The 14,576-nt window shown below is 47.7% G+C and overlaps 1 protein-coding gene across 5 annotated transcripts in view; it reads left to right on the top strand.

Moving 5' to 3' along the window:
- The window catches only part of MRTFA (myocardin related transcription factor A), a 178,912-nt gene that overhangs the window by 77,513 nt on the left and 86,823 nt on the right, over positions 1–14,576 (top strand). The window contains exon 1 of one of the 5 annotated variants that reach the window (XM_084644569.1): positions 2,929–3,266. The exons of the other annotated variants lie outside the window; for them this stretch is intronic. Coding sequence (XP_084500695.1) covers positions 3,140–3,266 — 127 coding nt within the window. The 5' untranslated portion in view covers positions 2,929–3,139. Of the gene's footprint in view, positions 1–2,928; positions 3,267–14,576 lie in introns of those variants that run through there. 5 annotated transcript variants of the gene reach the window in all.

The raw sequence follows: 14,576 nt of genomic DNA, 5'->3' as shown, positions 1-14,576 counted from the left end.
TTCCCCCATATCTTTGTTTTTGTCTTTTACTATCTTTTTACCTTGCCGTTCACCTTTATGATCTACCTGTCTAGACATCATGCAGATGGATGCATTAGAAATGTATAGGAAGAAACTGATTTATAGTAATCAAAATTAGGCTTAAAAATAAGTGATATCACATGCAATGTACTAATTTTTGTTACCTTCTTGAATTGCATGAGCCCCACAGCATGTGTAGGAAGATACAATTACAGCAACCTAATTTAAATTACACAACAATCTAATGGTAACAAATGCAATGACCTAATCCAAATCAGTGAGAAAATCCTCAATTTTTCCTGTCAATTTAGTTGTGATTCTGCTTTTGTACGAAAGCAGTTTTTGCCAGCATAGAGCATCATTTGCTTGAATGTGTCTGAAAGTGAAGCTGAGATCAGTGAGAAATGTGACTTTTTTTTTTCTTTTTGTTTTTGCCATCAGGTAAGTTCCTTGGTCATTAATGCAGACATACCTTAATTTTTTTTCTTTAGTGCTTCTCATGCTGTTAAGTGACTTTAGTTTTAATATTACTTGGATTTTTTCCTTGTGGTTTTTACTCCGTTTGCTCAGCATAGTGATTGGATGGCCCCCAGACAAGAGAAATTCTTGTTTTGATTTTGGGAGATGGAAAGCTTAGACTGAACTGTTCTAGCCTTGCATTAATTAGCCTTCAGGTGCGTAGGAGTGGTTATTTCCCCCCCCCCTTTTTTTTTTTTTTTTGGCAGCATCTATATGGCTGTCAATACAGTACCTCAGCCCTTTAGGATAACAGCTATTACTAGTGACATATTTCTATTTGGAAAGATATTGGAGTGTCCTTGTAGTTGGTATGTGTGTATAAATCAACCCATTTTAGTCTTTGGAGTGTCCTTGCCTTCCCCACCCTCAGTCCCATCTGTTTTGACAGGCATTCTCTGCTAACTATAAAAAACATAGAGGTTGGGCATTGCATATCCCAGTCACCTGAGCCATCCAGGGTCTTCCTCTGCATGTTGCCAGTTCCAGTCATGCACTGGTATGTAGTGAATAAAGTTCATTAACCATTAGACAGTCATTTGATGATTTGTCACACAAATGTCCACATGACATAGAATCATAGAATATCAGCGTTGGAAGGGACCTCAGGAGGTCATCTAGTCCAACCCCCTGCTCAAAGCAGGACCAGTCCCCAATTAAATCATCCCAGCCAGGGCTTTGTCAAGCCTGACCTTAAAAACTTCTAAGGAAGGAGATTCTACCACCTCCCTAGGTAACGCATTCCAGTGTTTCACCACCCTCCTAGTGAAAAAGTTTTTCCTAATATCCAACCTAAACCTCCCCCACTGCAACTTGAGACCATTACTCCTTGTTCTGTCCTCTTCTACCACTGAGAATAGTCTAGAACCATCCTCTTTGGAACCACCTCTCAGGTAGTTGAAAGCAGCTATCAAATCCCCCCTCATTCTTCTCTTCTGCAGACTAAACAATCCCAGTTCCCTCAGCCTCTCCTCATAAGTCATGTGTTCCAGACCCCTAATCATTTTTGTTGCCCTTCGCTGGCCTCTCTCCAATTTATCCACATCTTTCTTGTAGTGCGGGGCCCAAAACTGGACACAGTAGTCCAGATGAGGCCTCACTAATGTTGAATAGAGGGGAACTATCACGTCCCTCGATCTGCTGGCTGTGCCCCTACTTATACATCCCAAAATGCCATTGGCCTTCTTGGCAACAAGGGCACACTGTTGACTCATATCCAGCTTCTCGTCCACTGTCACCCCTAGGTCCTTTTCTGCAGAAAACCCCACCACCACATACCCCTCCACCAAATTGGCACTAATTCCAAGCCTCTCTTTTACTCCCAGCAGAGGAGCCACAGACTGAACTCTGCCAATTGCCATCTGCGAAGAGGTTTCAGAGGGGTAGCGGTGTTAGTCTGTATCAGCAAAAACAACAAGGAATCCTTGTGGCACCTTAGAGAGTAACACATTTATTTAGGCATAAGCTTTCGTGGGCTAAAACCCACTTCATCAGATGCATAGAGTGAAAAATACAGTAAGCAGAATATATATTATAGCACATGAAAAGATGGGAGTTGCCTTACCCAAGTGGGGGGTCAGTGCTTACGAGGCAATTCAGTTAAGGTGGAAGTGGCCTATTCTCAACAGTTGATTACCACCTTAATTGAATTGGCCTCGTTTGCACTACAAAAGTAATTTTCCCTCCCTTGGTGTTCACCCCTTCTTGTCAACTGTTGAGAATAGGTCACTTCTACCTTAATTGAATTAGCTTGTTAGCACTGACCCCCCCACTTGGGTAAGGCAACTCCCATCTTTTCATGTGCTATAATATATATTCTGCTAACTGTATTTTTCACTCCATGCATCTGATGAAGTGGGTTTTAGCCCATGAAAGCTTATGCCCAAATAAATTTGTTAGTCTCTAAGGTGCCACAAGGACTCCTCAATGTTTTATCTGCTAAGAGGTGGTTCTTCCAGGTCAGGGTGCAGGTATATTAAAGGGGGCAGTGTGTGTTTGGAAGGCTGCACTATCACTGTCTGAGTTTACGTTTTCTGGGCCTAAATAGAGGATCCTTTCCCAGAGCCTTGTCTCTTTGTTTTGTGTTAATAGTGGGGGTGTGGGGGAGGGGAGAGAGAAGGGGGAGGATAGGAATGGGACACGGTCACGTGATTTTGCTTGTCTGGCAAGTGTTAGGGGTCTGAGTAGAGAAACCAACTGTGTACTATTTTGGGTGAATGAGGTTGGCTGTCGCTGCAAGTCGTTTCACGAAGAAGCCCACCCCTCTGTTATGCAGACTGCAAATTGAGATCTATCCCCCTGCATGCACACTCTGCCTATTGAAGCAGGGAGGTTTCTGTGGCCGAGCCTGGTGCTGACAGGAAGGAAATTTTTTCTTTTTTTTGCTGGGACTTGTTGTTTCTAATCAGGATTTGTCACTGCCTCCATTGTCTATCTGTCCCTGTGCAAGCTCAGCCTTGGAGTCTATCATTAAGTAGCCTTCTCAGTGCAGTGACAGATAGTGACTGGGGCCTTCTGTGAGGATTAAACAGCCCTTCTTCTGGCCTAAGGGACATCCTCTTTTTTACTGCATCTGCCTTCTGATCCTGGGACGTCCTCCAGCATGTTGGATAAAGCCAAGACGCTCCAGCCTGCCTATGTCGGGATTGTGCCACTTGCAGAGACTGTGTCGAAGCAGGGGAAGAGCTGTTCAAACACTTGTCAGGATTCATACCACAGCTTACGGGAAGGTTAGCAGTCTCTGCCCTGTTTGCCTTTTTTGTTTGTATCTTGAATCTCTGGTCTTCCCTTCACATTTCTCAGCAGTCATCCAGACTTAGGTGTTTACTGATGGCTCCTGTGCTCTGCAACCCCAGAAGACCCATAGCCATTCTTACAGAGTTGTATTAATACAATGTATAGACTAGTGGTTCTCAAACTTTTGTATTGGTGACCCCTTTCATAGAGCAAGCCTCTGAGTGTGACACCCCCCCCCCCATATACATTAAAAACACTTTTTTACATTTAACACTATTATAAATGCTGGAGGCGAAGCAGGGTTTGGGGGTGGAGACTGACCGCTCATGACCCCCTGAGTGGTCACGACCCCCAGTTTGAGAACCCCTGGTATAGTGTGTTTCATCAGTGCTTAGTTGCTGTGGATGGCGTCCGTTTTCTTTCAAGGTTCTAATTCATCACTGTATGTGCATAGAGGGCTCTTGTAATCAGGAGATGGGACTTTTTAGTGAGAAGTGTAAAGACTTGGCTTTCATGAAAGCCCTTTGGCCTTGGAGTGGGAGGATGTGGCACTTTTCGGGGAGTAGGGGAAACCCCCTCCCTTTCACAGGAAATGGTTTAGGCACAGGGTACCTTAACGTTTGAAGGAGGTCTGAGACAGAGCTTTTCCATGAATATTGAATACAATTTTATTTTAAACATTTTTATTGTGCTATAAATGTATTTGATACTTTAACAAACAGATGAGCCATGTTCTCTATCCCAAAGAGCTTACAACCTAAACACAAGGCACAGGACAACATTCAGGAGAGAAAAAGTATGAAGAGCAGTGGTGCTGGGAGGATTGTTTGAAGGCGTGGGAAGACGATGATTGATGAACGAGGGCAAGAAGAGTGTTCCAGGCATAGTACGCAGTATGATAGAAGGCAACAAACAAAAGCTGGGACATGGGATGAAGAAAATAAGAGGGTTAACTTCATCAGAATGAGTAGTGGGAACACTTAGGTAGGAGCAAGACTATAATAGACCCTTGTAGATGAAGACAAGAATCTTTAATATAACATGCTGAGAGGGAAGCCAGTGGATGGATTCAAAGAGGGGAGTGATATGATCTGAGTGAGAGGAGAGGAGGATGAGTTTAGCAGTGACATTTTGGACAGACTGGTGAGGAAGAGTTGAGAGGCAAGGAGCCAGATGGGAGAAGGTTACAGTAATTAAGGAGAGAGAGATGGTCAGTGCATAGAAAAGGATTTTAGGAGCTGGATTTAGATTCCCTGCACCCTTTCACCTCCTCTCCTACCCCCAGCTCCAGGACTGCAGAGGCTGTCAGCACAAAGTGAATAAAGCCCCTACCCAAACCCCTATATTAAGTGTAAAAAAGAAAATGTAAAACTTTTCTGCATTGCAGGTGTGTTAGGCACTCTCTCAGAGGCAGAGGAGATACCTGTGGCATGCCACTCCTCTAGTTTTGATCATTGATCAGAGAATTTAATTTCAACTAATCTGTGACTAATTTCCTTTCCTCTTCCCCCATTTCCAGTTAACAAAAGGTGTTTAATCTGCAAAAAGACTCGGAGTTTTCCCTTTGTTCCCAAGGCATTAGTTCCATGAGAGGATTCCTCAGGGAATCTGAGAGGCTTGGGTGAACATCTTGAATTTCTGTTAGGAGACAGCCAGACAACACTTGTGTATGCTGTCCTGTTATAGATCTCTTGGTGATCAGTGCTCAGATGGAGAGAAGGTGGAATTCTGTAATCTCTTCCACAGTAGATGATAGTCTGGTACTGTCCCAATTGAGAGATGTATGTTTAGTGGAATAAATTAAGAATGCTGAATTTCTGGGTAATTCTAATCCTTAAATCACGTTGTAAACTGTATATAAAGATTGTGTAGGTATAGGATGATAGCAGTAGTTTAGTAGTTTACCACTTCTCAGTAATCAGTTAATACTGGATACAAATACCATATGAAATGGGAAAAGGCTGTTTTCACTAACTACCCTCTAGTAAGGGCAGGAAGAAAGAGAAATGGATGCTGTTTACTCCTTTCTTCCTGTCAAAGGGAAGGAAAGAAATAGCTGTTACCATAGCAAAAGGGGGGCATGACCCAGTAACCTAAGCGCTACTCCATTCATTCTCCTGCGTTCTCAGGATGCCAGCTGTATTTATGCCCCAGCATGCACTGTATTTCTGCAATTGCAGAGCCAAATGTCGTGAGTTCTGGGGAGGCAATAAAGTTTAAACCTGGTCTACACTAAAAAGTTAGGTTTACCCAGCTGCGTTGCTCTGGGGTGTGAAATATCCACATCCCTAAGCAGTGTAGTTAAACTGACCTAACCCCCAGTGTAGACAGCCCTCGATTGATGGAAGAATTATTCTGTTGACACAGCCATTGCCTCCTGAGGGGGAGGTGGATTACCTACATCAAGGGTGAACCCCTCTCGTTGGTGTAGGTAGTGTCTTACGCTGAAGTGTTACAGCAGCACAGCTGCAGCATTTCAAGTGTAGGCAAGCTGTTAATGGAAGTTCTGGAGCTCAGGGATGTAGAATGGAGTTGCAATACCAAGTCAACTATATTGTACTACCTTCTGCTGGAAAGTGGCCAACAGCATTCTGCTCCCACCAAGAGCAGGAAACTATGGCATTTCTATTCCTTGCTGCCACTGCATCTGTAGTGGGAGAGTTCGTTACAATGTCTCACTCCACACCAAGTTAGGCTTTATTGAAATCTGTGGATGCAAATTCCTGAAAATACAAAGTTTTCCTATCTAGTAAATATTCATGCCATCCTTCTTTGCAACCAACCCCCTCATCTCCACTCAGAAGCAGTTGCCTCTGGGGTAGACCTCGTTCCCTTCCCTTCCCCTGAACCGCTGGTAATATGTGAGCTGAACTTCCATCAGTTCATTTCTTAAATTGTGTGTGAACCCATAAAATTTTGGAACCACTGATCTATGCTATATGTCAGTGGGTTTGAGGCAGGGAAGTGAAGCAGGGACAAGTGTTTTTGAGAGAGGGACAGGCGAAAACAGTGACACAAAGATAAAATAAGTGGGGGAGGAGGAGAAATGAAATCAGCAACGTTTAGCAGTACTTGAAAGTTTATTCCCACTTGCATCTAACTCCTGACACTCAGTCCTTGCATTAGGACCCTTTCCATTAACTTTCACAATTCTGCTGGACCAATGATGTACTTCATGTCAGTTGTAAATTTGAGTATTTTACATATCCCCCTTTACTGTCACTTACATTCTCCACAAAAACACTGTTCTGGACACATTCCCTCTTCCTGCCTCTGTAGGTCTGAATCTCTGCTGTCATATAGGAGGAGATAAGAGTTTGGGGCAGGTATGGTGGAGGAGGTCCCACAGTGAACTTCAGACTTGTCAGCCAAGTTATCCCAGACCTACTTGAGGCAGCCCTGCTTATAGACATGGTGAAAGGTGATGGCATGTGCATATTTTGTAAAAGGTGTGGGTGTTGGGGCTGAAAGATTTGCAAATTTCAAAAGTCTATAAGCAATGTTTTCCATTCAAGATTCCTTGGGAGTGAGTGGGGCTTCAGAGTATTATAGGAATGTCTGTTCAGGTTGTAGCATCTGCAGAAGTTCTCCTGGGCCTATGAACACTGCAAAGCGTGCCAAGCCCCTACATAGTGTGGGAGGAGGACATTACTAGATTTGACAAACTTCATAAAGCTAGTCAACGGCTGATAATATTCATGGGATCCTACTGAGGGGAACAGCTCCAAAAGTAAACATCTCAACTTCTCCAGAACTGTGCAACAGCTCTCACCAAGAGCTCTTGAATGAAACAAACTTTGTTTGGACTTATTTTTGTGAGATGATTTGCCAAAAATGGTTTAGTTCCTTCCAATAGTGATAGGGCTTTTCTAAGACCTGTATCTCAAACTGCTTTTACAGTTCACCTCCGTTTTTGCCATAGATTCCCTGGTCACAAACCACATATGAAAAGTTGATGTCTGGGACTTTTTCTGAAGAGTGTTGGTGCTTGTGAAAATATGCCTTATCATAGAAACCTTGTTACGACCTTTATTATGCAGACAGTTTTTCCATAATTTTTGAGAGCTAATGTTATGTGGGGGATTAACCATGGAACTGTAAATAAGAATTCCTGACCACTTTTACAGACTCTGTCAATGACCCATTCTGGGACCTTGCCCAAATAATATAACCTCTTTCCTTATCTATAAAAATAGGAAGATCCTCACAGAGGTAGGGGGATTAACAGTTGTTAATCTGTACAGTGCTTTGAAGAGGTAAAAATCTGTAAATGTGTGTTAATGCACAGGTCTCAACTCATGAGGTAAAGAAAGTCTCCATTTGTTGTCATGACACCTCCAGCCACCAGAGGGCAAAAGTATTACAAACTGGTAGTCTTAACATTTTTAAGATCCAGTAGAGCAGTGGTCTCCAAACTTTTTGGCTCGCGCACTCCTAGGGTGAAGCCCGGAAGACCTGCCGCAGGCTGATCTCCGGAGGGGAACACCAGCTGTGGACGTGCAGAGCTGCCGCCAAAGAAAAAAAATGGCGGAGTGCCGTCCGGCGGCGCTCCTGCTGCCATGCACCCCCTGGGATCATCTCGCGCACTCTGTGGGGTGTGTGCACCCCAGTTTGGAGACCACTGCAGTAGATAGCAGAAAAGCACATATGGTATGTTAACAATATTGGAAAGTCTAAGCAAAACGTACAGATTCCTAACAAGGGGTTTGTTCCTGGCTATTTGTTCCTTGATTTGTCTGACAGCACAGCCTTGGAGTTGAATGTTTTCTATAACTGTTTTTTGTGTCGTCTAGTTCAGAATGGACTACAAATGGACCTGAAGGGGCTGTGAAGGATATCACTATGATGTGTGATATAAATGTATGGATGGATAATATGAGAAATTAGGCAGTATTATTGTCTTGGGTTTACAAGATGTAATGGGTATGTGTCTGAAATATGACGTGATATTCATCACTATACTGAATGAACTGCTTATTGGGATCAGTGATTCAATCCTGAAGTGGCTACTGTATAGAGTATCTGTTACACGGGGAGCAGATAGGCTGGAGCCTCTTGTGGCAGATCAGAATGCACATCCAATGTAGGCAGCTGGAATCTGTGTAACTACAATATTAGTAAACACTTCTGAAGAATATTGCTGACAGAATGATTGATTAGACTGCTCCTAAAGGGTGGGGTGTGCAGTGGACACAGCTTCCACCTTATCCAGTGAACGAGCTGTGATAATCATGTGCTAGTGTGAAGTGGCTCAAGGGCAAACTGGCAGTTTAGGCTTTTTCTCCTAATCCTCAGCATGCCATCCTTGGCCATACAGATTAGAGAAGTTGCAGCGGAGGCTGGTAACTGGTGGATATGAAGATGTTGGACTGGAAGTTTTTGGGAGAAGGGCTGGTGTTGGCAGCTGTATGAGAGGTTTTCACAGGTCAAGTAGGAAAGTTTGTACCCAAAGCCATGTCTACCCAACAAGTTTTGCCAATGCAAGTTATGTCAGCATATAGTTGCTGTGGTTAGCGTATCACTTGCGTGTGTGCATACTTGGTTCCTTGCATCGGCACTGCACATACTCACCAGGACTGAGTATTGATGCACAGTGTGGTTCACCATGGGTAGGCATCCCAGAGTGCAACCCGTCACCATTCAGCAGGTAGTTTTGGCAACATATAGTGGGCCAAAACCGAGTCATACAGAGACTAGGAGCAAGGGGTCAACCTCCCATAATGCAATGTTCTTCATCCGATAATACCATCTCTATCCCATAATTTTCATCCCTGTTTTCCATTTCCCATGAACCTGTGCATGTCGCTGCCTGCCATCTCTGACAGAATTATGAAGCCTGCACAGCTCTGCACCACTGTCATGAGCGTTGCAAGCACAGGATGTACTATCCTCTAGAGTATTTGCAAAGCCAGAAGAACTGCGGGGTACATGATGATTTCCTGGTGGTCAGTTTGCTGTGGAACATAGTGAGAAACAGTTTGAGGTGGCTGTTGGTGTTCATTAAGGAGCTGCAGATGGAGCACTGTGTCTGGGCTCAAGAAACAAGCACTGACTGATGGAATCACTTCGTAATGCAGGCTTGAGATGACAAGAAATGGGTGCAGAGCTTTCAGATGTGCAAGACCACATTCCTGGATCCGTGTGCCAAGCTCGCCCAAGCCCTCCAATGCAGGGACACCACATTAAGCTACACCGATAGTGGAGAAGCTAGTGGCGACCACACTATGGAAACTTGCAATGCTGGATTGCTACCGGGCAGTGCAAAGTCATTTTGGAGTGGGAAAATCCATTATGGGGGCTGATGTCATACAGGTGTGCAGGATTATTAATAGTCTCCTGCTATTCAGGACTGTGACTCTTGGTAATGTGCAGACCATAGTGATTGGCTTTGCAGCTATGCAGTTCCTGAACTGTGGTGGAGGAATAGATGGCACACACATTGCTATTTTGGCCAGAGTATGTCAACAGAAGGGGCTATTTTTCTATGGTTATGCAAGTTCTTCGAGTGATTGCTCATGTCCATTCAGCTTGGGTGTGTATGCTCTCCACATGCACAGGTGCTAGAAGTTTTTCTCTTAGCAGTATCTGTAGGGGACTGGCTCTGGCGCCCCCTGGAGTGGCACGCATATGCCGTAGCATATAGGGCGCCACTGGCCCCCTCCACCTTCAGTTCTTCCTTGCTGCCAGTGATGGTGCCTGGAACTGGTGCTGTTTCAGCTAGAGCTGTTGCTTTTTGTTTGTTTGACGACTTTTGCCTCTTGCAAATATTACTGTATATAGTTTCCCTCTACTTTAGTTCAGCCTATTTGTTAAGTTAGAGACGTAGTAGGTCCCTAAAGGGACTTCGCCTCAGGACTGGGGCATGCCCTGGTCCCCAGGCTTTAAACCCTGCAATTGCTACAAGTGGATCTACAAGCTGGCACTGGTCTCCTTCCATGGCTCCAGCAAAGAAGCCCAGGAAGACTGGGTGAGGAAGGTCTTCAGCTTCCCGCAAGGGAAAGGACAAATCTGTGGTGGACCAAGCCTCTGCCTCGGGCGCCTCTTCGCCCCCTTTGGGATCGCAGGCCCGAGCTCAGGTTGAGCAGTGTAGCCCAGCCTGCTCCCCGCCGGCTGCCCCGGATAGTGGTGGAGGTCCTTGTCCGCTCCGGGTGTCCACGCTGGAAGACCTCCAAGCGGTGCAAGACATTGTCCCTCCTGGTGCCGCCCACTCCAGTCCCTGCGGGGTCCCGGGGTAAATCCGCATTGGGACCATCATAGTCTCCCCCTTTCCGGCAGCGCTCCCCATTGCGGGGGACATCCCGCCAACGGTCGCCCTCTTGCATCTGACATGCTTCTGACTGTGATAGGCAGAAGCTTCATAGCCCCATCCGGTCTCCAGACCTAGAACAAGAGCAGAGAGACTCAAGGTGCGGCTCGCCGGTAACCGGGCACAGACCTTTGGAGGCATGCCTGGAGTTTTGGAGTTGGCGCCTGGAATCTCCGTGGTACCAGTACTGCTCCAGGGATAGATCAAGGGACCGACGGTACCGTTTCCCGAACCGTCGCTGATCTCCCGTCCGGGCAGCATCACTGCATGCGGCTACATCAGCACAACGCCACGCCTGTTCTAGTTCCCATTCCTGCTCCACATCCTGATACCACTCTTTAAGCGTGAGGCGTAGATCGCCAGCTCAGGACTGTCGTGGATTCGCCTAGTGCCATTGGTTGCTGAGGCCCCAATCCAGACGCTCATCGAGGTCAGCCAAATCCAACTCCGGGAGGGACAACCGGTACTGTTTGGGACACAGCCACCAATCAGCTCCGTCTTAGTCGCAGGGGAGCAACCGCTCATGGTTCTGAGCAAGGTTCCCTAGCGACAAGACAGGCTCTGGCACCTACAGTGCAGACTTATGTCAGTGGCACCGCAGCCAGATCCGTCACCTCAGACTCCATGGCCGGCACAGCGGTACCCATGGGGGTTCACTCAGCCCTCTCAGGCCGCCTGCTCGGTATCTGGAGCTTTGGAGAGATTGGCTACCTCCCTCTCCCACCCCCCTCCAGCCCAAGAGGCCTCGGCTCCCGGCACCTCACAGGCACAGGAGGAAGCGAGCGAGCAAGCTGCCGGACCACCTATGGTTGCGGAGAATCCCTTGGTACCAGTTTCCTCCTCCTCGTCGCCAGACAAGGCCATAGTAATGCCCCCTCCACCAGTGCCCCAGAATGATGCTAAGACGCATCAGGAGCTGTTGAAGAGGGTTGCCGCCAACCTGGGCCTCAAGGCGGAGGAGTTAGAGGAACCTGCACACTCCCTCTTTAATGTTCTCTGCCCTGTGGCCCTAGCCAGGATAGCTTTGCCTCTACATGTCGAGGTCGCTAAAATTACAAATGCCCTCTGGCAAACCCCCTCCTCCTTGCCTCCGATCTCCAAGAGGGTGGCGCGCAAGTACTTTGTGCCATCCAAAGGCCACGAGTACCTTTATAGCCACCCTATTCCCAATTCCCTAGTGGTAGAGGTGGTCAACCACAGGGAGAAATGGGATCAACCAGGGGCTACCGCTAAGAATAAAGACTCAAGGAGACTGGACTTGTTTGAGTGTAAAGTTTATTCGTCCTCCAGTCTACAGTTGCAGGTGGCCAACCATTAGGCCTTACTAGGCTGCTATGATTTTAATATGTGGCAGGCCATGACCAAGTTTGAGAACGCCCTTCCTGAGGCTTCTAGGAAGGAATTCTGGGAGATCCTGGATGAGGGCTTGACTGCAGCCAGAGCAGCTCTCCAGGTGGCATCGGTTACGGCAGACATCACTGCCCGTACCATGGCATCGGCTGTCTCATTGTGCAGGGCTTCGTGTCTGCTCCTGTCTGGTCTTTCCTTGGAGGCTCAGCAGTCAATGCAAGACCTCCCTTTCAATGGGCAGGCCCTGTTCGCAGAACAGATGGACATTAAGCTTCATGGCCTGAAAGATTCCCATACAACCCTAAAAACACTGGGCCTGTATGTCCCCGGCCCTGCCTGCAAGCAGTTTAAGCCGCAGCAGCCTCAGAGCCAGGGAAGCCACCCTCTCCAGGAGACTCCCCACAAAAGATCCAGGGGCTACAGGAAGCGCCCTGGTCACCAACCCCTGTCTACATCCCAGGCGGGCTCGACCCGCAGTAAACAGACGGGCAAGCGCCTGTTTTGACGGTATGCCTGAGGGCAACCTACCTGACTGTTCCTTGGATCCTTCTTCCCCTCTGTTTGCCAACTGCCTTTCTTCCTTCCCTCCCTGCTTGGGCGTCTATAACAGCAGACCTCAGTACAATGTCGCAGGGTTACACGCTTCAGTTACTTTCTACTCCCCCTCCCACCCCTTTTCCCTGTCCCTCTTCAGGGACCCCTCTCATGAGAATCTTCTCATACAGGAGGTAGAGGGTCTACTACAGCTGAGTGCTGTGGAGGTAGTTCCTGTGGAGTACAGGAATAAGGGGTTCTATTCCTGATACTTTTTAATCCCAAAAGCCAAGGGCTGTCTGCAGCCCATACTAGACCTGCAGGGCTTGAACTGCTACTTAGCGAAACTGAAGTTCTGCATGGTCTCCCTGGCTTCCATCATCCCCTCCCTGGATCTGGGAGACTGGTACCCCGCTCTTGATCTGAAACATGCATACTTCCACATCACCATCTTCAAGAGACACAGACGCTTCCTCCGGTTCATGGTAGGTCCCGACCACTATCAATTTGTGGTTCTCCTGTTTGGCCTAGCGACAGCACCATGGGTATTTACCAAGTGCATGTCAGCGATGGCAACTTACCTCAGATGTTGGGATATCCAGATCTACCCATAGCTCGACGACTGTCTTGTCAAGGGCAACTCCAGGTCCAAGGGGACATCGCGGTGCTGCTGGCCACATGCTGTCGCCTCGTCCTGTTGGTGAATGAAAAAAAATCCACGTTAGTTCCAGTACAGACGATAGAGTTCATCGGAGCGGTGCTCGACTCAACCTGCGGTGCCGCTGGAGAGATTCAGGGTACTGACGGACCTCATTACGGAAGTCTCTGCGTTTCCTCTGACCACTGCCAGGGTTTGCCTACACATACTGGGTCACATGGTAGCGTGTACATATGTGGTGTGCCACGCCAGGCTCCAGATGTGACCCCCTGTAGCAGTGACTAGCGACAGTCTACTCTTAGTCCAGGGACCACCTGGAGAAGGTTGTCACCATCCGCACAACAGTACTTACCTCGCTGTGATGGTGGACCGACCCCAGGAAAGTCCTGGAAGGAATTCTCTTCGTCAGCACTCTTCATTCAGTTGAGTTGGTTTCGAACTCCTCAGATTGGGGGGGCGCACCTTGGCACCCTCCAGACCCAAGGTATGTGGTCCCCAAAGGAGTTGACGCTACACATAAATGTCAAAATGCTCAGGATGGTGCGCAGAGCATGCACGGTCTTCCTACCTCACCTGTCGGGCAGAGTGGTCAGAGTCCTCACGGACAAAACAGCCTCGATGTTCTACATCAACAGGCAAGTGAAGTGCGATCCTCAGCCCTTTGCCAAGAGGCACTCCATCTCTGGGACTTCTGCATCGACCACGGAATCCATCTAGAAGCGTGTCACCTTCCGGGGGCCAGGAACATGCTAGCAGATCACCTAAGTTGGGACTTCTCTCACCATGAGTGGGTGCTCCACCCGGAGGTAGCCGGCGTGATCTTCCAGAGGTGGGGAACTCCCCAAGTGGATTTGTTTGCCACCAGGCAGAACAGGAGATACCACAGGTTTTGCTCCAGACAGGGTGTGGGCAAGGGTTTCCTCTCCAATGCCTTCCTCCTGCCGTGGGCAGGAAGCCTGATGTATTCATTCCCTCCAATTCATCAGCAAGGTCCTAGGAAAAATCAAGAGGGACAAGGCACAGGTTATCATGATCGCCCCTGTGTGGCCTCGCCAGCACTGGTTTGGGACACTATCAAGCTTTTCAGCGATCCCCCACTGGCCCCTGCCGAACTGACTGGACCTGCTGTCACAGGATCACGGCCAACTCTTGCACCCCAACCTTACATCCCTCCACCTCACAGAGTGGATGTTGCGTGGCTGAACCTGGATGAACTGGCCTCCTCGAGAGTAGAAAGTGGACGAGGTTCTCCCACTGGGCAGCTGAACGGGGCATCTCCTGTTCGCATTCTTGGACTACTCGATCTTGGACTACTTGCTTCGTTTAGACTAGATGATCATAATGGTCCCTTCTGACCTAAATATCTATGAATTTAAGGAACCAAGGCCTGGTGCAATCCTCTATCAGGGTGCACCTGGCGGCCATTTCGGCCTTCCATCTGCCAATGCAGGGGCA

The sequence above is a fragment of the Lepidochelys olivacea genome (genome assembly GCF_965140295.1).
Source record: "Lepidochelys olivacea isolate rLepOli2 genome assembly, chromosome: 1".
Classification (NCBI taxonomy): Eukaryota; Metazoa; Chordata; order Testudines; family Cheloniidae; genus Lepidochelys; species Lepidochelys olivacea.
This window is presented reverse-complemented; position numbering and strand designations above follow the sequence as displayed.